General features: G+C 45.7%; 1 protein-coding gene across 1 annotated transcript; it reads left to right on the plus strand.

The window, feature by feature from the left end:
• The first annotated feature begins 1,790 nt into the window (after positions 1-1,790).
• Positions 1,791-26,603, plus strand: LOC130107310 (nuclear factor of activated T-cells, cytoplasmic 2-like). Its single transcript, XM_056273840.1, has 10 exons — positions 1,791-2,214; positions 4,005-4,989; positions 5,662-5,833; positions 8,092-8,291; positions 9,836-10,008; positions 12,192-12,332; positions 13,360-13,415; positions 21,416-21,548; positions 23,019-23,762; positions 26,055-26,603. Exons 1-10 carry the CDS (start codon positions 2,097-2,099, stop codon positions 26,105-26,107), a joined length of 2,775 nt encoding a protein of 924 aa, XP_056129815.1. The 5' UTR covers positions 1,791-2,096; the 3' UTR covers positions 26,108-26,603.
• Positions 26,604-27,404: the final 801 nt, after the last annotated feature.

Here is a 27,404-nt window from a genome sequence, read left to right on the forward strand (position 1 = left end):
TATTCCCCTTCTCTATCTGAGAATATTTACTCAGTAGTGGATTGTTCCTAGCTGTGAACATTATTTGTGCTGTGTTAAATTCTACTAAATCCCTGAACTTCAAGGCACTTGACTTCAAAACTGGCTTGTTGGTGTGTCCACAATATCCTGCATTATTAACTACCCTTACGGCTCTTTTTTTGGTAGTGTACATAATGGCGGTAGGTTGGTTTTGTAGGTGTGTATGACCCCATACCTCCTCACAGCAGATCAGATATGGTAGAATAAACGAGCGATACAGAGTGTGCAGTGATTTATGATCCAGAATGTGACTTGCTCTTCTCACGACTGCAATGCTCCTTGCCGGCTTTGCTCGCACACATGTTATGTGAGGTTTCCGGCAGATTTTGTGGCCTAGTATCACACCTAGGGATTTATTTTCGTATACTCGTTCTAGTTGGACATTGTCAATCACTACTTTTACTTTGGTGTTTATTTTATCATTCCCAAACGACATAAAGATTGTTTTAATCAGATTTAAGGATAATTTGTTTATGTCAAACCGCCGTTTTACATTTTACATTTCTCCTCTGGTCGCCTCCAAAAGCTGCTGTGAATTCTCACCTGAACAAAACATATTCGTGTCGTCAACAAATAAAACAAATTTCAATATTTTTGATGTCCTGCACATATCATTTAAGCACACAATGAACCGTTTTGGGCCTAAAACTGACCCTTGGGGTACACCACAAGTAATATCGATGCATGACGATTTATGTTTGCCTATCTGCAACGATTGTTCAAGATGGTTTGAGGAACATGACAAAGAGCTCAAGGTGTTGCCTTGGCCTCCACATTCCCCAGAGCTCAAACCGGTCGAGCGTCTGTGGGATGTGCTGGAATAACAAGTCCGGTCCATGGAGGACCCCGCCTTGCAACTTACAGGACTTAAAGGATCTGCTGCGAACTTCTTCGTGCCAGATACAAGAGAGGACACCTTCAGAGGTCAGAGCTGTATATATATATATATATATATATATGTGTGTGTGTGTGTGTGTGTGTGTATATATATATATATATATATATATATATATATATACATATACACATATACACACACACATACTTATATACATACATATATACATACACACGTGTGTGTGTGTGTGTTTCATTTCTCTGGAGCGCAGGCGTCATTATGTCAGTCAATGGAGGTGTTAGCCACATTTTGTATCCCCTGCAGAATGTGTATCCGTCGTATTCCGGTAAAGCGCACCTCGGCTATCAGACTTTCTATTGCGTAAAGAAATGAAAAGTAACAACAAGTCAGTTGTTTAGTTGATTTATTTACTTTTTTTTTTTGATCATGTAAAACGCTTTAACCAACAAAATAGCGTCCAGACCCAGGGAGTTGGTCCCCGGGCGCCGCCCTGTGGCTGTCCACCGCATCTGGGGCGATGGGGGGAGGGGGGGGGGGGGGATAGTGATACTACAGAAAGCAGACGAGTTCCTTGCGGTTCGTCTGCGTCATCTTAAATTAACGTGGAGTCCATTTCTGTAAACGTGTGAGAGTGAATAAATCCCTTTATTGCCCCGCATGGCGGCAAAGTGAGCCGTAACCATCATCCGGGTTTAGGGTGTCATGCAGATTATCGTTACCATAACGGGCCTATCTGACTTTCGTTTTATTCACTGCACTAAAAGGAGAACGTCCACTCCCAAACAACCCCCCCCCCACCTTTTTTTTTTAATGAAGATTATCGCATAAAGGGGGGGTACACATTCCACAGGGGATACCAGATTTGGCAGGACAAGCGCCAGCCGGGGCTGCGGATACATTTCTGCGCCGTGCACCTTCTGTGCTCGTCTCGTCTGCAGACAGGAAGCTTTTTTTTTTCTTTTTTCTTTTTTTTATCGCCACTTTTCTATACAGCGCAGGATGGGATGGTTTGCTTTAGTCGACGCCTTGTTTCTCCCTCACACAACGCGCTTCTGCAGAAGTTCCAGCGACTAGCGGGGCGACTCCTCGAAGCGAACCAGTTTCTCCACTTCTGGACCACCTGAAAGGAGAGGAGGGGGGGGGAGGAAAGCATCTCTGCACCACAAGAGGAGGGAAAATGACCTCGGAAACTCTGGAGCCCTCCAAAGAGCTTGGTCCAGACATAAGCCAGGAGGAGTTGGATTTCTCAGACCTGTTTTTGTACACCCCACCTGACGATGACTTCCCCAACAAAGGTACGTATGCAACCCCCACCCCACCCCCCCCCCCACCCCCATGGACGTTAGAACACTTTTAACGTGTTAAAGGGGGGGGGTTGTGTTTTTAAGAGGGCTGCTGGTTGTTGGGACTGCATGGCAGACACGGTTCGGTTTCAGCAGGAGGGACAGGGGAAGGTTTTGCATTTACCGTCTCTATTAATACAACGTGGGGGGACACCAGACCACAGCCTGCTTTAGGCAGGAGACCGGCAATCCACCTTCCACAACACTAGCTGTGGTTCACCCCCCCCCCTCCACTAAAAGAAAACAGGACCAAGAAAAAAAAGATAGCATTGCAATATATATATATATATATATATATATATATATATATATATACATATATATATATATATATATATATATATATATAGAGAGAGAGAGAGAGAGAGAGAGAGAGAGAGAGAGAGAGAGAGAGAGAGAGACAGAGACAGAGACAGAGAGACAGAGAGATACACACACACACACACATATATATATATATATATATAGAGAGAGAGAGAGAGAGAGAGAGAGAGAGAGAGAGAGAGAGAGAGATACACATATATGTATATATATATATTTAAAGAGAGAGAGAGATACACATATATGTATATATATATATATATATAGAGAGAGAGAGAGAGAGAGAGAGAGAGAGAGAGAGAGAGAGAGAGAGAGAGAGCGATACACATATATATATATATTTAAAGAGAGAGAGAGAGATACACATATATGTATATATGTATATATATATTTAAAGAGAGAGAGAGATACACATATATGTATATATGTATATATATATTTAAAGAGAGAGAGAGAGAGAGAGAGAGAGAGATACACATATATGTATATATGTATATATGTATATATATATATTTAAAGAGAGAGAGAGAGAGAGATACACATATATGTATATATGTATATATATATTTAAAGAGAGAGCGAGAGAGAGAGAGAGAGAGATACACATATATGTATATATATATTTAAAGAGATATATGTATATATTTATATGTATTTATTAATATTATTTATATTCATATATAGTCATAGATAATATGTATTTATGTATATTTATATTTATATATATTTGTCTCTTTTTGTTTTTTTTGGGGGGGGGGTGGATATACATTGCAATATCAGAGGGTAGAAAGGGGCTGCCTTGCCAGATATGTGCAGCGTTTAACTTTCGCCGCAGCATTTGCGAGACTTCCCGCGCCGCAGTTTGCCTCCTCACATCACGTCCTCTGCAATGTGACTGCTGCACGTGTGTGCGCGCACCGCCGGGGCCTCGGGCGAAGCGGAAATTATTATTATTATCGCAACAACCACAGGCAAATTTACACCATTATGATATAAATCACCATATCCGCTTACAAATGAAGAGAATACCAGGTTTAAGAGGGTTCGTCACATTTGAATCGCTTGGCAATGTGAAGTGTGATAGCAAAACCCCCCTACGAGGGTCAACCCTCGGATATTTTTGACTTCATTTTGTGAGAAATCTCAGGCGGTAATTTCATCATCATCAATTCAGACAAAAGAATCAAATGTCCAGTGAAAGGCAACGTCTGCATTTCGTCCCGAGACGAAGCCGCTGACAGACGATAACGGATGATACCGAATTAACCCCCAGCCCTGTACTGCCGTGTCGAGTCTGAAATGTATAAATACGTCCACTTTTATGTAATTAAAACTACAGACACAGTAACTTGCTGAAGGAGAGGGTTCTGCTGTTTGGTTGTGTGTTTGGTGCTAATCGATGTCTGTGGTTCTCTCCCCAGATGGGCTTCTCCTTCATAAGCACGACCAGCCTCCCTCACTGGTGGTGCATCACCTCAGCGCCGAGCTCGGCCCTGAGGCCTCCAACAAACCACCCGGCACCTACAGCCCTGCTACAGATCATTTGTCTGCTATGGCGGCCGGGTTTGACCTGATGAGCTCCACCTCCAGACCGGGGACCATCCCCACCCCAAGCCCCAGGATAGAGATCACGCCGTCGGGTGACTCGCTCAGCTCACACCCACTGGTATCGAGCCCCGGCTCCGCGGCGCTGAGGTTCTACAGGGATCAGCCGTGCGTCAGCCCGGCCAGCAGTAACTCCTCTACTGGCTGGCCGTCGGAGGGTTACTCCCCCCTGGCTTCGCCTTGCGTCTCCCCCAACGGAGGTGGGAGCAGCCTGGTGTCCGCCGCCGTGGACCTCTGCCCGAGCCTTCAGGGAATCCACACCTCCTCCTCTCCAGGGGCGTCGCCCCGCAACAGCATCACCGACGAGACCTTCCTTTTGCCGCAGCACCAGCGGGCCTCCTCGCCGCTGCCACACCCGCGCTCCCGTTCCACCTCCCCGCAGGGGAAACGCACCTATGACCAGACCAGCAACCCCAGCGTGGGGGGTACCTCTGTCAAACAGCGCTCGCGAAGCCCCAGCCCCATCCCCTCGACCCACAACCAGCAGGGGTCCTGCTACCCCCACCACTACCAGGCCGTGGCTGAGCCCCTCCCGCAGGCCCCCAGCCTGGAGGAGATGCTGAGCAGCCTCAGTTCCAGTCTTCCCAGGCCAATACCCTCCAATGTGGTGAGGGTCGACGAAGAGAGCTGTTTGTACGGGCCGCCCATCCACAGACAGGACTGTGTGCGAGGAGACGCACAGGGCTGGAGGTTCGAGGAGGACGGAGGAGTCCGGGCGGGGTCTGAGATTAAGTCCGAAACCTTCTATATCCTCTCGTCGGTGCTGCCGCCTCCTCACCCGGGTCCCCAAGCTGTGTTTAGGTTGGTTGTTCCTGTTATTGATGTAGAACCCCCGCGACAGGGCAAACCGGGGTTTTGTTTCTGAAAGTAGATCTCCACCGGTTGGGCACGGGCGGCGTTTGAAAATGACTGATGAATCACTCAAAAGACACTCGGTCTACCCCCCAAAAGTATGGATCATGCTAGTTAAAGGGACTCGGTTATCGTTTAAAGCCCCTGACAGACTGCACGAGTCTCGTAAAGACGAGGCGCTGCACATTTAACATGGAAACGTGCAGATTTCTGGTCTTTTCCATCCCGCTGGTGCACACGTGCAGCATTTCTTAGTCGTTGACCAGCTCCCGCTGCACGAGCATGGTGAGACGGAGTTTGAGTTGCAAAAAATCAGACATTTTCTTTGGCCGGTGATTTATATCCTAAAACCTCTGCACGCTACGAGATAAGATGTGCCAGCTGTCCACGGTGAGCTGCCCTACTTTGTGCAGACTTGGTGCAGACTCTCGGCGATCTTGAAAATCAGTCTCGACGGCCAAATCCCCGTCGTCGCCGAGCCCTGCGTGGTGTAGTGTGTTCTCGACTTGAGTAAAGGCACCTCTAATTACTTTTCCTCTCTCAAATCAATTTGCTTTCTCTCTCTCTCCCCTTATCTTCTGTCTCCGTTTGACTCCCGATCACGTCCCCTGCGCTGCGCAGCAATCTCCCCGTGGCCCCGTTTCCCTCTCTGGAGTGGCCCTTACCCTGCCAGTCCGGACAGTACGAGCTAGTGATCCAACAACAACCCAGATCTCACCACCGAGCCCATTACGAGACCGAGGGCAGCCGGGGAGCGGTCAAGACACCCAACGGAGGACATCCAGAGGTTCAGGTACTGTTGTGTGTGTGTGTGCAAACTTATGTTTGCATATTGGGGCTCTCTCTCTCTCTCTCTCTCTCTCTCTCTCTCTCTCTCTCTCTCTCTCTCTCTCTATATATATATATATATATATATATATATATCCATCCATCCATCCATTATCCAAGCTACCTATCCCAACCAATTGGGATCACTGGATGCTGGAGCCTATCCCAGCAGTCACTGGGCAGCAGGCGGGGAGACACCCTGTACAGGCCGCCAGTCCATCACCGCCCCCCACCACCACCCACACACACACACATTCACATCTAGGGACAATTTAGTATGGCCAATTCGCCTGACCTACATGTCTTTGGACTGTGGGAGGAAACCGGAGCACCCGGAGGAAACCCACACAGACACGGGGAGAACATGCAAACTCCACACAGAGGACGACCTGGGAAGACCCCCAAGGTTGGACTAGCCCGGGGTTCGAACCCAGGACCTTCTTGCTCTGAGGCGACTGCGCTAACCACTGCACCACCGTGCCGCAGTGGCTAATGATATATATATATATATATATAATGTAAGAATGTACTAGCTACATCCTCAGTGACTGGGTTTTATACACACACACACACACACACACACACACACACACACACACACACACACACACACACCATACGTGTGTGTTCACTTGTGTCCGGGAGACAGATCACGATACCAACAGAGAGAAAAAAGAGAAAACGATGATGAGATGGTGAGATCACTTTCTCTCTCTCTCTCTCTGGTGCTGGGTTCCAGCATGACAGAGAGACAGGTGGAGTGACAGACAGACAGTCAGACAGACAGAGATCGGCTGATATGAAACAGAGGGTGTGGGAGTTGCTCGGTGAGTGTGGGACGGTATTTCCTGGATGTTGCATCACAATGTGTTTTTGTAAAGGCCACTTTGATGCAAATGATCCCTTCCAACTACTTTCGCTGCCATGATGTGCAAACGTAACCAAACTGGCGTTACTGTGCACAAAGCCAAAACCCTCCACTCATGTTTTGCATCAGTCCGCTTGCCAAATAAATTCGGACGATCACGAGTCCGTCAAAATCAACACAAAACGAAATCTTTACCTGCCTTGCACTGTGAAATATGGCCTACACCGGTCACCTGATATGTCTGCTTTAACAAGCAGCGTATTTGGGTCACTATACTTAGGATGTTGTTCCTGATACAGTTGCTGTTTGTGCTGCTAATACATAAATAGACAATGCAAAGCAGGGTGCTTACCCCCTTCTGCAATAGCCTATGACGTCATTCCTAAAGGGGAACTGTAACTAGGATAGAAAGGGGTGTGGATGTAGAGTACGGTGATGGTGGTGACCATGCATAAAGGATATAAAGGGGTGTGGATGTAGAGGACGGTGATGGTGGTGACCATGTATAAAGGATATAAAAGGGTGGGGTGTAGGGGACGGTGATGGTGGTGACCTTGTATAAAGGATATAAAGGGGTGGGGTGTAGGGGACGGTGATGGTGGTGACCATGTATAAAGGATATAAAGGGGTGTAGGTGTAGAGGATGGTGATGGTGGTGTCCATGTATAAAGGATATAAGGGGTGTGGATGTAGAGGATGGTGATGGTGGTGTCCATATACATAGAGGATATAAAGGGGAGTAGATGTAGAGGACAATGATGGTGGTGTAGATGTAAAGGACGGCGATGGTGGTGTCCATATATAGAGGATATAAAGGGGAGTAGATGTAGAGGACAATGATGGTGGTGTAGATGTAAAGGACGGCGATGGTGGTGTCCATATATAGAGGATATAAAGAGGATTAGTTGTAGAGGACAGTGATGGTGGTATAACTGTAGAGGACAGTGACGGAGGTGTCCACGCGTAAAGGACATAAAGGGGTGTAGATGTAGAGGACAGTGATGGTTGTGTGGGTTAGACTGAAGGTGGCAGCGTTGTAGATGAACGTCTCATCTCACCTTCTCAAAAATCTACCCAGAGTTTGGTTGGCTAACGCTGGCGTGTCGCCTTTCTACTCGCCTCATATTTTAGTGGTATATATCACGCTGGAGGTTTTGGCATCTTTGATACCCCCCATATGACATAAACAATTTTTTGTTGTTGAATTTATCCTGAGGGTGATCAGTTCTACTATCCAATATGTTCCCAGCCAAAAAGAAATACAAAAACAGAAGGTTTACTACCTCTTTAAGACACCGTAGCAATCAAGTGAAGTCCAACAGAATGAACTCAAGTGCTTTTCTCTCTTTCGCCAGCTTCTTGGATATGACGCGGGCCATCTCGGTCTGCAGGTCTTCATTGGGACGGCCGACGAGAGGGTCCTGAGACCCCACGCCTTCTATCAGGTCCACCGCGTCACCGGTAAGACCGTCACCACACCCAGCATGGAGAGGATGGTCAACGGGACTAAAGTCCTGGAGATCCCTCTGGAGCCAAAGAACCATATGAGAGCCATGTAAGTTGAGAGACTGCATAGGAGAAAAAAAATACAAAACCCAAATGAAGGTAAAGTAATGTGCTGATAGTTTCTATATCCAGCTGTTTAATAGGCGAACTACTTATACAGCGGATTGGTGTAGCTAGGATGTTGTCTTAAACTGGAACATGGTTTTGGGTCGAAGTCACTTGGCACAGAGTCACAGTGCTCCACTCAGGTGTATGGTTCTTGTCTGGGTGCTGGAGCCGTAGTTATTGCTTCACATTATGAAACTGGTGTGCTGTCGACCATACCAAAGCTTCCCCTAGCGAGTTATGGGGTTCGGTGCTAAAGTTGACCTCTGACCTAAGATTGTGAGGGAGTTAAAAAAAATAGCTATGACCAGTAGAGATGGTCATGCGTCACATTTCAAAATGAACCATTCACAAAAGTAAACGAGAAGGTGATTGGTAGTCATGGTTAACATCGTTGTGGAGAGGTGAAATGTGTTTTGTTTTTTGCTGAGAGGAGGAAATCGCATTACCATTGACGTTATTGACGTTTCCTCACTTCCGGTGTGGGAAGATGGCGGCACAAATTCACGTTTGCGGCGTCGTCGTCCACGTCTAAGTTTGTCCTCGTTTGATGGCCGGGAGACCATGGTCTTCCGCGTCCTGTGGGCCCAGAGACCACGGCCCTGCCTGAAGCTCTGCCCAGAGAGGTAACACCGAGGGCGGTCTGACAGGACGCGGAAGCACGGCAGGCTAAGCTAACTGCTAGCCCACGCAGACCGGCAGTTCCGGTAACACCGAGGGCGGCCTGGCGGCGGCCTCGCCTGACCTTGACGGTGTTTTTCGTGTCGTCGTGTGGAGGGCGGGGAGGTGTGTCGAAGGTGTCTGGCCTGGAGAGCTGGCGTTGGATCGGCTGAGGAAGCCCGGTCTGCCGCGTCCTGAAGGCCCAGGGACCGCGGCCCTGCCTGAAGCTCTGCCCAGAGAGGTAACACCGAGGGCGGTCTGACAGGACGCGGAAGCACGGCAGGCTAAGCTAACTGCTAGCCCAGGCAGACCGGTAGTTCCGACAGTCATCCTGGGCTGGCGTTCGTTTTCCTGAACAGTGATTTTTATTTTTTTTTAAAGTTTAGATATATGTGTTGGTTTGGGTATATGTGTCCCTGTAGTTTTTGGATGTGTGTTTTTGTCTTTGTGTTGCACTGCCGTGGGCTGGGGAAACGATATTTCGTTTCGTTTCATGTGCGTGTAAACTACTAATAAGACACGTTAGCCCCTAGCTAACGGGTCTGATCCTTCAGCCGAGCGGTCAGTGATGTCGCCCTGTGGCGCAGTACACCTCGTATCGAATCCCGCACCGGGCAAGAAAATAACCGGTTACGTGCGCAAGCGCACGAAATGACAACGTGCTTCTGAGTCTGATTGAATTGCTCTTAGAATTAACTTGACATTTCATCTGAGCAGTAGCCAAACTCTGAGGGAGACGAGACACAATCTGGGTAGGTTTGGGTGCGGGTGCTGGGGTACGTTTACTATCCATGGGCGTTTTCCATCACCGCTCTCGCCCCGTCCCAGGATCGACTGTGCGGGGATCTTAAAGCTCAGGAACGCCGACATCGAGCTGAGGAACGGCGAGACGGACATCGGGAGGAAGAACACGCGTGTGCGCCTGGTGTTTCGTGTCCACATTCCCCAGCCGGGAGGACAGCTCCTGTCTCTGCAGGTCGCCTCCAATCCCATCGAATGCTGTAAGTGTCGTCTTCATCCTGATGAACTCTTGAGACATTGGAGCTCCGAATAGTCAGGATATCCCTAATAACTGCTGGACTGTCCCCCTCCCCCCTTTTTACCCAAAGTTTCAGCTGTACCCCCTATATATTTACTTCCACAATACGAATATTTCTGTATGAGCTATTTCTAACAGTGTTCTCTGGCTGATCAGAGGGCAGTTTTGTTTTCCTTATTTTTCTTGTGGGTGATCTGCTGTTCCCCAGATAGCATCCGGAAGTGGGCCACTTCAGGCAGTGATGCGGCACTGATGGCCTTCTTCTGGCCCTGCCTGCCTGAAGTGGCCCACACGTATACTGGCAAATATGACCCAAATATGCCAAATCAAATGTGGGCCTTTTTTGGCAAAGATGCAGTGCTCTGGGCAACATGTAATCTGGATGTGACCCTGAAGTGGCCCGTGTGGTAAATGGTGAATCTACTACTACTTTCGGCTGCTCCCGTTAGGGGTCGCCACAGCGGCTCATCCGTTTCCATCTCTTCCTGTCTTCTGCGTCTTCCTCTGTCCCACCAGCCACCTGCATGTCTTCCCTCACCACATCCATAAACCTCCTCTTTGGCCTTCCTCTTCTCCTCTTCCCTGGCAGCTCCATATTCAGCACCCTTCTCCCAATATACTCAGCATCTCTCCTCCACACATGTCCAAGCCATCTCAATCTTGCCTCTCTTGCTTTGTCCGTGTGGTAAATGGTGAATATGGCCCAAATATCACAAAACAAATATGGGCCACCTGTGGCAAATAATGTGGCACATGAGGCATTGCTATGGCTTGGTTCTGGCCCAGATCTGGCAAACAGGAGCAGACCGCCCAAGTGCCATCATTCCATGCGGTATGTGGGCCGGATGAAAGTGTCGGTGTGGGACGGGTCCGGGCCACAGCAATTTTGCTATCTGGGCCAGTCCTTCCAGACCAGTTCAACGCCTCACTTTTCAGTCAGGAAATCTCTGTCTCTGGTCCCTAACCACTGTTACCAAAAATTTAGTTTTAGTTTTAGTTCCACGAAACAGCATCTAGAGAACCGCAAACTTTCACGATGTGATGCATTTCCGAATGTAACAGAATAGTCAGGTGGGATTTAGTGAGGAGAGGGAGTTCGGTTTGACTGACAGCCAATCATGACCGGTCAGTTTTTGAAGAACGTGGACATCGATACGCTATTGACTGGTTTAAATGCGGCAGTAGAAAATCACTCGTCCTCTCTCAGTCTCGTGCCCATCCATTCATTAATGGGACATTTTTGTTAGCATACCGCCGCATGTGCGGGATGACATAAGTAAAATATTATTTCTGTTTGTCAGGAACAGAAAAACATCAATCTTATGAACGCAAAAATAAAACAAAATATTTTCTTGTTAACTTATAAAACTGTTAAATAGATGAAAATTGAAAATGTGAAATGAAAATTGACTTTGTTAAAATGTTTTAGTTCATTCCCCGGTTACATAATGCACATATTTAACAACTTGTCCAAAAAAATAATCACAATTTCTACTTTTTTACTTATTGTACATTAAAATCTAATCACCTTAACTTCCTCTAAAACAGCAACGTCTTTGTGAGTGCGTCACTGAGTCCGAGCAACATTTTGAATGCAATGGACAGATTTTCTCCAGTTTCCATTAGGAGGCTAGGGGGTATTTGTGCATCGCCACAATTTTGTCAAGCAGGACGCCTGAAACGCCTCGCCATCTGCTGTAGCACAAAAACCATAAAATTACAAGTACAAATCTGACTTTATTCATTGAAACGATTGTGTTTGAAATGAATGTGTCCAAAAAGCAGCGACAGTATCATGGCTGCTCGCCTCGGTACAGCGGCGACCTCATCCAAGGTCTCGCTGTTAAAAGTGTCCTTGAGCAAGGCGCCAAAACCCGACTGCTCAGCTGCAGTGAGGGTCGTGCACCACCGCCTCTGTGAGGAGTGCTTCTGCAGGGCTTAGCATGAGTTAGCATGTGTAGATGTGGGGATTACAGTGGTTTTACGTCTTCTTCTTTGAGTTATGCCCCCCACAACCACACGTCCACACACACACACACACACGCGCACACACACACTTGTTTTCCGGTTGATTTTTGTTTTACACTGATTTTTTTTTTCTTCTAAAGAAAAGACAAACATACTGTGCATGTTGTTTTCCTCCAGCTCAGCGCTCAGCCCAGGAGCTTCCCGCGGTGGAAAGACAAGACGTGGACCGCTACTCAGTGCTCGGTGGGACCCAAATGGTCCTGACCGGACAAAATTTCACCTCCGACTCCAAAGTGATCTTCTCAGAGAAGACCCAAGGTGACAATCAACCTGTGTTTTCTACATCAGAAATATTCCTCTGTCATTATGGCTCCACCACTGGCCAGATGTTCAAGGAGGTGTCACAGTGTGAATGGCTGTATTATACATGTTGTGTTTGGTGTCATGTCAGTGTGCTTGGCGATATGCATGTGTTGGCGTGTTTAATCATCGGGTTTCCGGCCCAACCTGTCAAATTACGTGCGTGAATATCTTGATTCTGAATCAGCCATGTTGAAAGATTAGTATTGATGTGAAATGATTTGAAATGTGTTCATATCCCGGCAACTGCCAGTCATTTCTGTGGCTTCTGGTAACCCTGCTGCTCGTAGTAATTGTGGGTTCGTGTTATTTTCACGTTGCCGGGGCGACGGCAAATCTCAACATCAGCTTGCAGTGAAGTGCGACATCTCTTTAGGCTCCACCCAGAGCCACGGTAACCGATGTCAAAATATATATATGTATATGTATGACAAAATACGGGGAGATTTTTCAGGTGAAAATGAAGCATTTTGGAGAATGATGACTTCTCAAATTACAGCTTCATGGAAATGTTGCACCTCGTGTAGCTGCCCACGCACAGAAGTAAGATGACATGAGCTGGCTCACAAGAGGGCTGGGAATAGACGTCTCGGTGTAAAACGTCTCTCTCGCTTGTTGTGTGGTTGTGTGCAACAGGATGTGGTTACGCGGAGTGATAAAGACGCTGCTAAAGCAGGGGGTTTATTTTTTTCTTTTTCTTTTACAAAACGCGTGGGTAGTAAACAGCAGGTGAAACCGAGTTAGGAATGGAACTCTACACCGGGCATGGCAGAGAAATCTGTTTTCCACTGTGCCAATAAGTGTTGTGTTTTTTTTTTGTTTTTTTTTTTTAAACAAGCAAATCAAAGCCAAGGTTTACACGAGGTTTTTACCCTATAAATGCCTTCATGAAGTGTTTTTTGCCTGCTATGCAGTATTTAAAAATAATTTGAGAAGTATGACTCAAGACGCCTGAACACTGGTACTGTGCTTGTTCTGCTTTTAGACGGCCAGCAAATCTGGGAGGTGGAGGCCACTATAGATCGAGACAAAACCCAGCCTGTGAGTGACACACACACACACACACACACACACACACGCTCACACATATCTGTATGTTTTTGTCTATTTTCAGCACTTTGTTTGTTTCATTTGGCACCATGAACCAAACTTAAATGTTAAACCACCGGTACTTAACGCAGCAGTCTAAATGTCAGTCAAAGTAATTCCCCCTTTCACAAATGAGTCCAACGGCCTATGTACAAGGGTGCTTTACACGCCTTAAGTGAGTTAAATTAGTCACAGGTGAGTGTTTTCCACCAGCCTGTAGGCTCCTCTTCCTGCCAACACGCCACGCCTGCCCCCATGCAACATGCAGTACATAAAGGACATAAAACCCGGGCCTTATCTCCCCCACCCCCCTTTTTTCCCTCCAATTGTGCCCATCCAATTACCCCGCTCTTCCGATCGTCGCTGCGCCACCCTCTCTGCCGATCCGGGGAGGGTTGTAGATTACCACATGTCTCCTCCAATACACGTGGAGTCGCCAGTCGCTTCTTTTCACCTGACAGTGAGGAGTTTCACCAGGGGGCCGTAGCGCGTGGGAGGATCACGCTATTTCCCCCAGTCCCCACCCCCCTGAACAGGTGCCCCCAGAGGAGTCGCCAGTGCAGTGACCATGACACATACCTATATCCGGCTCTCCACCCACCTTATTTTCATAGTGTTTACCATCATGTATATTGGTTATGGTATTATTTTACTCACCAGATTAATTGTGGAGATTTTGGACACGGGACCATCGATGGACTGGGCTTCACAACAGTGTCTTATTGGAAAAATGTACATGAACTTCAGAGATGTTTCAACAAGTCTAATCCAACCCAATTATCTAAAACGTGTCTTTAGAAGTGAAAGATAAAGTCCATCCTGAAATACGATCAATGGTAGAGGACATTGCTGATCTATTTCCTGGTTCAACCAGGAAGTTGCAGGAAGTTGCAGCCTATACTTCCCATAGGTCCATAAACTAGCCGGCCAGCACAATAGAGAGATCATAGATAATGTATAGTCATGTATACAGTCTGACGGAGACACTAGGGGGGTTTGTTGTTTAATGATAATAATAATACATTTTATTTGTGGGCACCTTTCAAAGCACTCAAGGACACCTTGCAGAACACAGTAAAAATCAAGCCGCACTGTATCAGACAGCATAAAATCAAAACAAAGCAGGGTACACAATAAAAAGTTAATATAACAGATAAGTATAAAATCATCATCTGCACAAAACTCAACCAGGCGTGGATCAGACTGAATATGCCAGTTTGAAAAGATGCATTTTGAGACGGGATGTGAAGGAGAGAGTTCCATAGGCGGGGGGGGGCAGAATGACTGAAGGCTCTAGACCCCATGGTAGTCAAGCGGGCCGATGGTGTAGTAAGTCGGAGAGCAGAAGAGGACCTGAGCGTGCAGGAGGTCATGTGGATATGAAGGCGTTCGGAAGGATATGAAGGAGCAAGGTTATTAAGGGCCTTAAAGGTGAGAAACAGGATCTTGAAGCCAGTACAGCATTTAACAGGGAGCCAGTGGAGTTGCTGAAGAACATGAGTGATATGATCTATGGATGGATTTCTGGTAATGATACGGGCAGCTGAATTCTGGACTAACTGAAATTTATGAAGACACTTGAGGGGAAGACCAAAGAGGATAGAATTACAGTAGTCAGTACGGGATGTAACCAGGATGTGAATGAGTATGGCAGCGCTGTTAGGTGTAAGTGAATATTGCATAGGTGGAAGTATGCAGACCAAGTAACATTGTTGATGTGAGCTTCAAAAGATAATGTTCTGTCCAAGATGACACCCACTCTTAACCTGGGGCGATGGAGGAACTATAGAATTGTCAATAGTCAGAGAAAAACTATCAGGTTTAGCCAAAGTAGATTTAGTGCCTACTAGGAGGACCTCAGTTTTATCCCTATTACTTTTGAGGAAGTGGTATGAAAACCAGGATTTAATTTCTAGTAAGCGGTCAGAAAGGGAAGTGGGTGGAAGAGTGGAAGTAGGCTTGGTGGATAGATAGAGCTGGGTGTCATCCACTTAGCAGTGAAATTGAATGTCAGATTTCCTGAAAATGTGGTCAAGAGGTAATAGGTAAACAATAAATAGGATGGGTCCCAATACAGAGCCCTAGAGAACACCGGTAGTAAGAGGAAAGGACTGTGATCTCAAATGTTTAAGTTGGACAGACAGTGCGGCCAGAGAGATATGATCTAAACCAGTCAAGAGGGTTGCCAGTTATTCCAATGTAAGCTAATCTCTCTAGGAGGATGTTATGTGAGATGGTATCAAAGGCTGCACTCAGCTTAAGAAGGACAAGTATGGTTAAGAGCCCAGAGTCCGCTGCCATCAACAGATCATTAGTGATTTTCACCCAGGCTGTCTCTGTACTGTGCATGGAGTGAAAACCAGACTGGAATTGTTCAAACAGATTGTTGTGAGTCAAGTGAGCATGTACCTGAGACGCGACTGTTCTTTCGAGTGTTTTAGAAAAAAATTGTAAATTTGAGTTTGGGCGAAAATTATTCAAATTGTTGGGGTCTGCACCAGGTTTCTTGAGTACTGGAGTTATTGCAGCTGTGTTGAGAGATGAGGGAACAAGACCAGAAGTAAGGGAGGAATGTATGAGTTATTAAAGAGGATAGAGGAGGTAGACAGGCTTTTACTAAATGAGTAGGAAGGGGGTCTAACTGACAGGTATATGATTTGGATTTGCAAATAAGACACATTTAAGACTCCTGTTCACTCATCCTATAAGACACCGTTGTAAAGCTGAGTCCAGCGGTGGTCCATGTCCAACATCTACAAAACGAAGCTGGTGGGTAAAATTGCATCAAAAACAATATCCAGTGGCAAAAACTAAGAAAATAAGACGTGGGTCACAAAAGGAAACAGAATCATCATTTAACATGAATCCAAACAAAATGCTCAATACAATATCCCTGTATAGAGTAGCACAGTAGTTTAGTCATTAGCCTTGTTGCCCTTCAACGTGGAGGTTTAGTGTTCACTTGTGTCTCCTACTAAAGACATGCATGATGCACGTGTGTTTGCATGTGAAATGGACATAAGTTGCTCAGAGTTTTAAATTGTGTTTGTGCACGCGTGCCCATGCATGTGCGTGTGTGTGTGGGGGTGGGGGGTGGGGGGGGGGCTGTAATGGTTTGGAAACCTATCACCAAGAGTGCATCCCTGCCCACTGTCTGCAGGGAAAGGGGACCCCTGGCAACCCTCAACAGGATAAAGTGTGTATAGAGCGAAGATGAATATTTTAAGAATGTCAAACTTTTTTGGTACTCATTAAAAGACCACAAAAAAAAACATCGCTGTCACACTAATGTACTCCAGTATAAATTCTCTTATCACCAAAACATAAATATCTATGACTGTGATGATGTCAGCGAGTCATGTCTATGTGTATGTAACTATATATCTAGTCAGCATGTACTATGATAGGGTGTGTTTCTGACTGTGATTCTGACCTGACAGACTAAAAGTAGTTCAAAGAAGGTTGAATCAGTTCATCTGGATACAACTTTTATTGACAGATACGTTTCATCGCTCATCTAATGCCCCTTTCCCACTACATGGCACCGGTTCAACTTGACTTGACTCGACTCGCAGAGTGTGGTTTTCCATTACCATAACAGTACCCCCTCAGTGTAGCCAGTCTGCATTGATTTTGGTACCCGCTCCAGAAAAGTGGTACCAGAAAAGTAGTAACAGTTATCAAAATGCTGGTACTTTCCAGTAATGGAAAACGAAAAAGTCGAGTCGAGTTGAGCTTGTACAATCTAGTGCAAAAGGGGTATAAGTGACCTATTCAGTCTAAACTGACTGCAGGTATCCCCACCCTTAATAATAATAATAATAATAATAATAAATTTTATTTGTATAGCACCTTTCATACATAAAATGCAGCTCAAAGTGCTTTAAATTAAAAACAGGGGAAACAATAAAACTCAACAATACAGATAAAATAAGTTGAAAATAATAAAATGCAGACCTAAGCAAAAAAACAAAAACAAACATAAAACAAGGCAAGAAATAAAACCACGGTACAAGATAAAAAAATAAGAATAAAAAGAAATATAAAGTGGAATTCATTAAAAGCAAGAGCATAAAGATGGGTCTTGAGCTGATTCCTAAAACCCTCTATGGACGTTGCTTCTCTTATTTGTTGGGGGAGTCTATTCCAAGCCATCGGTGCGTAAAAACAAAATGCCTTATAAACAATACAGTGCCTAACAACCGATACCAACGATCAGTTTCATATGCAAATATGGGTGTGACCACTAACTAGAGTTACAATGGCCACAGAGGATTTGGGAATCGTTGCAATCACAGCATTATAAGATGGTATCAGATGTACTCCAAGGCCCTCGGCCTCAGTTCAGGGATGGTCGTTCCCTCTTCACATAGACGGCCTCTTTGACTCCCCGTTCCAACCAGCGTTCCTCCCTATCAAGGATGTGCACATCCTCATCCTTGAAATAGTGGCCACTGGCATGTAGATGGTGTAGACTGCGGAGTCCTGGCCTGACGCATTAGCTCTCCTGTGTTGTGGCATCCTCTTGGCCAGCGTCTGTTTAGTTTCCCCGATGTACAAGTCACAGCAATCCTCCTGGCACTTAATAGCATGCACTATATTGCTCTGCTTGTGCCGGGGGACCCGATCCTTAGAGTGGACCAACTTCTGGCGCAGCGTGTTTTGGGGTTTGAAAGCAACTGAGATGCGGTGTTTGGGAAATACCCATCTGAACTGTTCCGACACTCCCACCACATACGGAATCACCACTGGTTTATGCTTAGACAGTTGTTGTCCTTCTCTTCTCTTCGATCGGCTGGTGCACTGTTTGGGCGTCCTCCTGGCTTTGACAAACGCCCAGTTAGGATAACCACACTTAACCAGGGCCTGTTTAATGTGGGATTTCTCCCCTTCCTTGGCCGCTGTGTCGGTGGGGACGTTGTCAACTCGGTGGTACAGACTGCTAGTTTGTGCTCCAGTGGATGGTGAGAGTCAGACCTTAAGTACTGATCGGTATGGGTTGGTTTGCAGTAAATGTCAACAATCAAATGCCCCGCATCACCAATTGCAATTTCACAGTCTAAGAAGGCTAACCTGTCATTTTTCACATCCTCCCTGGTGAACTTGATGTGGTTGTCCACAGAGTTAATGTGGTCGGTGAAATGTGCTACGTCCTGAGATTTAATGGTAACCCAGGTGTCGTCCACAAATCTGAACCAATGGCTAGGTGGTGTCCCTGGATAGGACATCAGAGCCCTCTTTTACACTTCCTCCCTATACAAGTTGGCCCCTATAGGCAAGACTGAGGAACTCATAGCACACCCATGTTTCTGCCTATAGTACTGCCCTCTGTATGTGAAGTACGTGGACTGAAGACACAGTTTCAGGAACAGACCGGCAGCACAGTGGCCCAGTGGTTAGCACTGTCACCTCACAGCAAGCAGGTCCTGGGTTCAAACCCCGGGGTTGTCCAACCTTGGGGGTCATCCTCTGTGTGGAGTTTGCATGTTCTCCCTGTGTCTGCGGTGGGTTTTCTCCGGGTGTTCTGGTTTCCCCCACCATCAAAAAGACATGCATGTTAGGGTTAATACTCCTGTCTGTGCCCCTGACCGAGGCATGGCAAGACTAACTGGAGTTGGTCCGCGGGTGCTGCGTGGCGGCTGCCCACTGCTCCTAGCTACACAGCTAAGATGGGTTAAATGCGGTGAAAGAATTTCTCCAAGGGGCTTAATAAAGTAGTAAAAAAAAAAAAAAAAAAAAAAAGGCACGCTTGGTCAGTGTTAAGGGTGGTCCTATTGTATGGATGGGGTCGTTTTGTAATTTCATACGGACTACCTCCACTGCTTCAACAACAGGAACGCAATTGAAGGGAGACGTGACATCATAAGAGACCATTGTTTCATCCCCCTCCATAATGATGTCCCTCACCTTATCCACAAAATCCATAGTGTTCTGAATGTGATGTTCATTACTGCCCACCATCGGGTTAAGAATATATGCAAGAAATTTAGAGACGCTATAGGTCACTGAGTTAATCATGCTAACAATAGGCCGTAATGGCGCATCCTGTTTATGTATCTTAGGTAACCCATACAGACTAGGTGTAGCGTCCCCTGTGGTATAAAATTCTGTCAATAGCATTGTCTTGTTCTAACGGCTTCAGACAATCTATCACCTTTTTCTTGTAACCACTGCCAGGATCTCATTTCAGGGGCTCATAAGTATTTGTGTCGCTAATTAACGTCATAACTCTCTCATGATAGTCTGTCTGGTTTGATACAAAAGTGCATTGCCTTTGTCTGCTGGAAGGATGATGACGTTATTGTCCTTACTGAGAGTCGTGAGAGCTCTCCTCTTGTCTCTGCTGATGTTAGATGGTGGCGCCTTTGTGTTGCTGAGGCAATTGTTGAGTACACCTGTTGCCATCTTACTATGCTGTAATTGCAAGCATTCCAAAATCCTCTGTGAGTAGTACACATGACCATTGTAACTCTAGTTAATGGTCATGGTAATTTGCATATGAAACTGGTCATTGGTTTGGGTCATTATGCAACTGTATTGTTTATAAGGGTGGGGATATCTGCAGTCAGTTTAGACTGAAGAGGTGACTTGGTTGAGTGATGAATGTTTCTCTCAATAAACGTTGTGTTCAGATGAACTGATTCAACTTTCCATGATTTTCTTACCTGGATTATTGTGCATGCATCAAGACAATAAGCCCCCTCCTATTTATTATGTATTATTTACCTATTACCTCTTGGCCACATTTTCAGGAAATTTGGCATTCAATTTCACTGCTATGCAGATGACACCCAGCTCTATCTGTCCACCAAGTGTACCTCCACTCTTCCGCCCACTTCCCTTTCTGACCGCTTACTAGAAATTAAATCCTGGTTTTCATACCACTTCCTCAAACGTAATAGGGATAAAACTGAGGTCCTCCTAGTAGGCACTAACTCTACTTTGGCTAAACCTGATAGTTTTTCTCTGACTATTGACAATTCTATTGTTCCTCCATCACCTCAGGTTAAGAGTCTGGGTGTCATCCTGGACAGCACATTATCTTTTGAAGCTCACATCAACAATGTTACAGTCTGCATACTTCCACCTACACAGTATTAATCATCTTCACCCGTCACTTAGACCTAACAACACCGCCATACTCACTCACATCCTGGTTACATCCCGTATTGACTACTGTAATTCTGTCCTCTTTGGTCTTCCCCTCAAGTATCTTCATAAACTTCAGTTGGTCCAGAATCCAGCTGCCCGTATCATTACCAGAACCCCTTCCATAGATCATATCACTCCTGTTCTCCCATAGATCACATCACTCCTGTTCTTCCATAGATCACATCACTCCTGTTCTTTAGCAGCTCCATTGGCTCCCTGTTAAATACCGTATTGACTTCAAGATCCTGCTTCTCACCTTTAAGGCCCTTAATAACCTAGCTCCTTCATATCTTTCTGAACTCCTTCACATCCACACGCCCTCCCGCACTCTCAGATCCTCTTTTGCTCTCCAACTCACTACACCATCGGCCCGCTTGACTACCATGGGGTCTAGAGCCTTCAGTCATTCTACCCCCCCCCCCCCCCCGCCTATGAAACTCTCTCCCATGAGACATTTGCAATATTGACACTTTCAACCTTCACATCCCGTCTCAAAATGCATCTTTTCAAACTGGCGTGTTCAGTCTGATCCACGCCTGGTTGAGTTTTGTGCAGATGATGATTTTATACTTATCTGTTGTGTTAACTTTCTATTGTCTTCCCTGCTTTGTTTTGATTTTATGCTGTCCGATACAGCGCTGCTTGTTTTGTTTTTTTTACTGTGTTCTGTAAGGTGTCCTTGAGTGCTCTGAAAGACACCCACAAATAAAATGTATTATTATTATTAAAAGATGTTGTTTGAAACGTCCCCATTGTCCTGCTGTGTACGGCTGTCTCACTGTGTGATCCGTTGTGTGCAGAGCATGCTGTTTGTTGAGGTCCCGCCCTATCGAGACCCGACCATCTACCACCCTGCCAAAGTCAACTTCTATGTGATCAACGGCAAGAAGAAACGCAGTCAGCCTCAACACTTCACCTACACCCCCCTTATAGGTATACAGTCACGCTCTATCATGCTCTCTCTCTCTCTCTCTCTCTCTCTCTCTCTCTCTCTCTCTCTCTCTCTCTCCCCACCCACCCCTCCCATCTATATTCCTTCTCTAGGTCTCGCTCACTCTCTCTCTCTGTCTTTCCCCCTACCCCTCCCATCTATATTCCTTCTCTCTCTCTCTCTCCTCTGTCTCCCCACCCACCCCTCCCATCTATATTCCTTCTCTAGTTCTCTCTCTCTCTGTCTCTCTCGCTCTCCCTTCACCGCTCCCATCTTTTTCCTTCTCTCTCTCTCTCCCCCCACCCCCCATCTATATTCCTTCTCTAGTTCTCTCTCGCTCTCTCTCTGTTTCTCTCTCTCTTTCTCTCCCTCTCTCTCCCCCCACCCCTCCCATCTATAGTCCCTCTGTAGCTCTCTCGCTCTCTCTCATTCACACACACATATGTCTTAAAATGAGAAGTGGTTGTTTTTCGATCTATCAAAGCGATTTGGGTGCAAATTTGGTGTCTTGCACGGTATCCGGTGTCAGAACAATCGTAAAAATGGACTGACGGTTTGTTGAATTTACATAATCAATTCAGAAAATTAAAATCATATGCGTCCTTGTAAACAGTCATTCTGCCCTATGCAGCACTATGTTTGTGTAATTCAATGACAGGATGCATAATGCAGTGATTTTTTTTTAAAATGCTGACATACTGTAGGCAATAATAGCATGAACGAACTCATTATTTTGCTCATTTTTAACTTGTGCAAATACATACAAGATGTACTAACGGATATAAAAGCATTTATAACGTTCTGAAATGAAATTTGATGTTAAAATCTATTCTATGGAACTTCCACCTAGCTTACAGCGGTGATGAGAGAGGGCAAAGGAGTCGTTATAACAGGCAGCTCTGGGTCTTAAATGCATCCTATTACATTAATTAAACGCGTTAAATCCCAACGCCCCAGTGCAGTGTGCTGTAGGAGATGCCGTCCTTCGGATGAGACGTTAAACCAAGGTCCTGACTCATTGTGATCAGTGTGGTTACTGTGGTCCCATGGCACTTATCACAAAGAGTAGGGGGGTTCCCTGGTATCGCGGCAAAATTCCCAACCTGGCTCTCTCCATCCGGCCACCTCATCTCGCCCCATGTAATTGGCTCGACAGTTTCTCCCTCGCCACCTCAAGCTGATGTGTGGCAAGCGTTCTGGTGCGAAATGGCTGCCGTGCACATTGGTGGTGGTTGAAGTGAGTTTCCCCCTTCAATGTGAAGCACTTTGGGTGTCTAGAAAAGTGCTATATAAATGTAATGATTATTATTATTATCAATAATTATCTAAGAAAGTACAAATTTGATATTTACTATCCCAACATCTGCGGCGTGTTAGGCATTTTCGCTCTGTTTTTCTTTGTGCACACTTCCACACTGTTCATTTTGGTAATGACCCACCTGTTGTGGATTATCTCCGCTTTCCAACTGCAGCCGTTAAAGCAGAGCCACTCGATGACCATTTCAACCTGTATGACGGCCTGGAGTCTCAGCCTCATGGCCCGTCACCCAAGTCATTCTACCACCAACCGGACCGGCGCAGCAACCCAAGAGACCTGACTGTTTCTCAACATCCCCACCATCTGACCGCTGCCGAGGCTGGAGCCTACGGGTCGTCCCCCCACTCCCTGGAGGACCACATGGCCTACTACCCCTCCAGAGCCATCGCTCTGCAGAGCAGCCCGGTGTTTTACCACGATGTGAACCAGCTTTATGGCGGGTCGGGGATGACCCATCTCAGCAGCTCTCCAACTCAGAGGCACAACGCCGGGCCACAGCACTGCCACTACCCCCCGTCCCTGCTCGCCCACGTCCCCTTCACCCCCACCTCCACCTCCACCTCCAGCCGCTGCGAGGGCGCCTCAGTCCCGCCGGCTGAACTCCAACGAGCGAGCGACGGCTACCAGGCGATGGCCACCTTTGTCCAGGGCGATGATTTGTTCGAGGCCTGTTTGGCACCGCGACACGGGGTTTACGTGCAGACAGCAGTGCCCCTGGGAAAGACGGCGCCTTTGAGATACATCCAAGGTCAAGCCATGGAAAATCCAGGAACGAGGGCAGACCCGGATGGTCAGCCTGCATCCCAGAAGGGCCAAGTTACAGGTCATCTAGGAGATCTGCTTCCTGAAAAGGTCACTATCAAACAAGAGAACCTCAACCACGCCTATCTGGAAGATGGTAGGTGTATACAATACACACCAGGGCTGAACAGTATTGAAGAAAAAAAATCAATATTCTGATATTTTTGTTGTTTTTGTTTCGATATGCACCACAGTATGAAAGAATGAAGAGTTACCCCATTTCACCAGATATATGCAGCAGTTACCTTTCAAAGCCCCATTTGCAAAGATTTGATCATTCTAGACATGAATAGGATCATTTTAGAGGGGAAATAAGGCAGTTGTCCAAGAAGTCACGAAAACAAGCTAAATTATTTGTTGGATGCGCTAGAATATTCTTCTTCAAGACTAGTCATCAAAACGGCGACCTTGCTAGATTTTATTTACTATAAAGCAAGAAGAGTTTTATGCTAAAATGAATGATGGGCCTAATTTCGTTTACATTGCATCCTTTGTAATGGGACTACACATGCATAATGCAGCCAGCTCTGAAATGATATATATCCTTCAGCTCGTGTGTGTGTATGTATGTGTGTGTGTGTGTGTGTGTGTATATATATATATATATATATTGGCGGCACGGTGGCGCAGTGGTTGGCATGGTCGCCTCACAGCAAGAAGGTCCTGGGTTCGAGCCCCGGGGTAGTCCCCCCTTGGGGGTCGTCCCAGGTCGTCCTCTGTGTGGAGTTTGCACGTTCTCCCCGTGTCTGCGTGGGTTTCCTCCGGGGGCTCCGGTTTCCTCCCGCAGTCCAAAGACATGTAGGTCAGGTGAATCGGCCGTACTAAATTGTCCCTAAGTGTGTGTGTTTGTGTGTTTGCGTCAGTGTGTTTGTGTCAGCCCTGTGATGGCCTGGCGGCCTTTCCAGGGTGTGTCCCCGCCTGCTGCCCAGTGACTGCTGGGATAGGCTCCAGCATCCCCCACGACCCTGAGAGCAGGATAAGTGGTTTGGATAATGGATATATATATATATATATATATAATTCGGCTCATATAGCTGATCTAGATTTATTTATGTCGTTTTAAGTCAATAAGTAACAAGTGTTTTGTTTACAATTTATAGCTAGGACATTCCTGTTGCCTTTAATGGGACATTTTGACATTTTTAGTACCACATTGGCAACACGTTTGTGGCATCTGCTTATTTGTGTTCTGTAAACGTACCTTTCAGTCACTCTGCCAGTCCTCGGTCTGTGTCACTTCCTCCTTTGGCTACTGGTCCCATGAGTTTACCCTGCTTTTCTTATGTAGGTCAGTAGTTTAAACCGTCTCTGACAAAGCTAACAGAATATTGAACGGCCGAGTCGTGACCCGGCGCTAAACTTAGCGAGGTCACAGAGAACACACTATTGATTGTTGATTCAAATGGGGGAGAAAAAAAAAGACTGGTGTGCTCTTACTTAGCAACTCCTATAAATGTAACTCTAAAATTGGCATATGATCGACTGCGGAGGGCTGTAGGAGTGTGTGGCTAATGTGGGTCCTCACACCCCATCCTGTAAATATGCAAACCATACTACGAGAGCACGTCTGCAAACCCAGGGCAGTCTTGTTGATCAGGCCAGACCCCTCGAAACGTCGTCCTACCAGCTGTCTGCCATATAAAAAGGGAAAGAGTGTGCGACACATCGGACGAGAAAGCCCACTGTCACCTTGAGTGTTCTCACAGGTCGTAGCTTTGTATAGGATATTGAGAAGCAACGAGCAAGACCATACATAGACTGAGATGAAGAGCGCTGCACTCCGGCCCAGCTTGCTGTTGTAGAAAGTAGAAGTTGGTAGTTCATTGCAGATGTGGGGCAGAAACAGGAAGTATATAACCAAATACATGCAAAGAGTTGCCTGTGGAAAGGTCTGCGCTGAGGTCCCTGCTAGAGGATTGTGTATCTCTGAATGGTTTTAGTAAGTTTATGCAATTAGCTTGTTCAGCATCAGCAGTAAATACAATATTGTGTTATGTATATAAATACATTATAGCTTTATTGACTTCTTTTTTTTTTAGAATTGGTTTGTTATTATTTGATTTGGTCTGTATTTCTCTCAGATCAAATCTCCCCCTACAAAATTGATCATTGATCTGGATAGAATTTATCTTTAGAAACAAAGAGGAAAAAATTAGGGGAGGGGGGGGTGCATAAACATGACTCAACCCCATGGTAATCTGAGGTATTTTCCAAAGAGAAGAGTGACACCTTGTGGGGAGTTGGTGGTACTGCAGCACCAAAATCCACAATGCGTTATAAAGCTCGAATTATAAACTGCTTTCCAGCAATGTCTGCGTTGCATGTCGTGGGTGTGTAGGGAGTCAAATGAACCAGCACATTTCTCACCCGTCTCATTGATGTTTTCCAGTGAATGACATCATAAGAAGAGATATGAAAGCCCACGGCGGAGAGCGATCTTGAAGACCTGGAGGGTCCCCGTGGTTTAGTAGGACTGGGAGGTTTGACTGGAAACCTGTCCACTGAGGGGGATCTCTGAATCTGAAGGGTTATAACTCGTGAATACAGATCCTCTTGCTCGAGGTGGACTTCAAACTCGCCCCGGAAGGATTTATCCGAGGGCCATAAGTTAAAATAGTGGCAGACATTCGAAGAAGAGAAGAAAATCATCAGCAACAGCAAAACAGTAGATTTCTGTTTATTTTAGATGGTCCCACATATCAGAGATACATTATTTTAAATACTTAAAAGAGATAAATATACTTTAATTACATATATAATTACATATGAGCGATAAATTATATCACTGCCTATCACAATGAAGACAATGCAGCAGGTGTAGTGCTTTTTTCTACTCTACAGCCAAGCTTGTGTTTGTTTTATCTGTACATAGGCTTAGTGTGACTGTTAAAAAACCATGTGAGAAAAGTATTTTATGTCAATAAATATTTTCTTCATATGTTTCCACATTTTGCGATGAGTGTTAAAATGAGGGTGGAAAGTTTACTGGATGGTCCAGTCGGAAAGGCACGAACCGAGGAAGCCTCTTGGATGAGAGGCGAGACGTCTTCACGGATATATACCAAGTCCAGTTGCACTCGATTCAGCTCCTTTGGAGAACCACGACGACCTGGATGAATGAGAACATTCACAGACATGTTTCCACAGCACACGCTTGGACACACTGATCACTTTTTTACTTTATATAGTTTTAGCAGGTTAGTATGATTTAATAGCACAATAGTATAGTATATATAGTATAAGTAAAATATACTAGCATTGTGACTTGATATTAATGTTAGTAGATTGGTGGTATAGCAATTAGTATTTGAACAGCATATGAGATATATGTTTGTGAATTAATAACTTTTTTGCACATGTCTATCTGATTCAAACTGGCTACCACATATGAAATTCCTTTTAGAAAGAGAGGTGATTCTATTTTTCTATTCTGTTCTGTTCTATTTGATTCATTTTACTGGCGTGACAAAAACAATACATTTGTAGTGCCAAAGCATTGTCACTGAAAGTATAAAAGAGGCAAACGGCGGTAAAAAGATATTCTGGTTAAAGTATCAGTGTTAGCAGTAATGTCAAAATAAAGTAGCACTATATTACATTACTCATCACATTAGGGCAGGGGTCCCCAATTACCCCACTCAACCTCCAGCAGCATGTTGTTCGTTAGTTTGTTTCGGTGTCGATACGTTGCAGGTATTATAATTTAAACAGAGGTTTTTCGTCTATTTTTCGATATATT

This window comes from Lampris incognitus, chromosome 2 (assembly GCF_029633865.1).
Source record: "Lampris incognitus isolate fLamInc1 chromosome 2, fLamInc1.hap2, whole genome shotgun sequence".
Lineage (NCBI taxonomy): Eukaryota > Metazoa > Chordata > Actinopteri > Lampriformes > Lampridae > Lampris > Lampris incognitus.

What these genes read in the sequence shown, in the direction of transcription:
- LOC130107310 (XM_056273840.1), top strand. Translation starts at nt 2,097, where the DNA reads ATGACCTCGGAAACTCTGGAGCCCTCCAAAGAGCTTGGTCCAGACATA. An exon ending in GAGGACATCCAGAGGTTCAG is followed by an intron (nt 5,834 to 8,091) that starts GTACTGTTGTGT and finishes CTCTTTCGCCAG; the next exon opens with CTTCTTGGATATGACGCGGG. An exon ending in CACCTACACCCCCCTTATAG is followed by an intron (nt 21,549 to 23,018) that starts GTATACAGTCAC and finishes TTCCAACTGCAG; the next exon opens with CCGTTAAAGCAGAGCCACTC.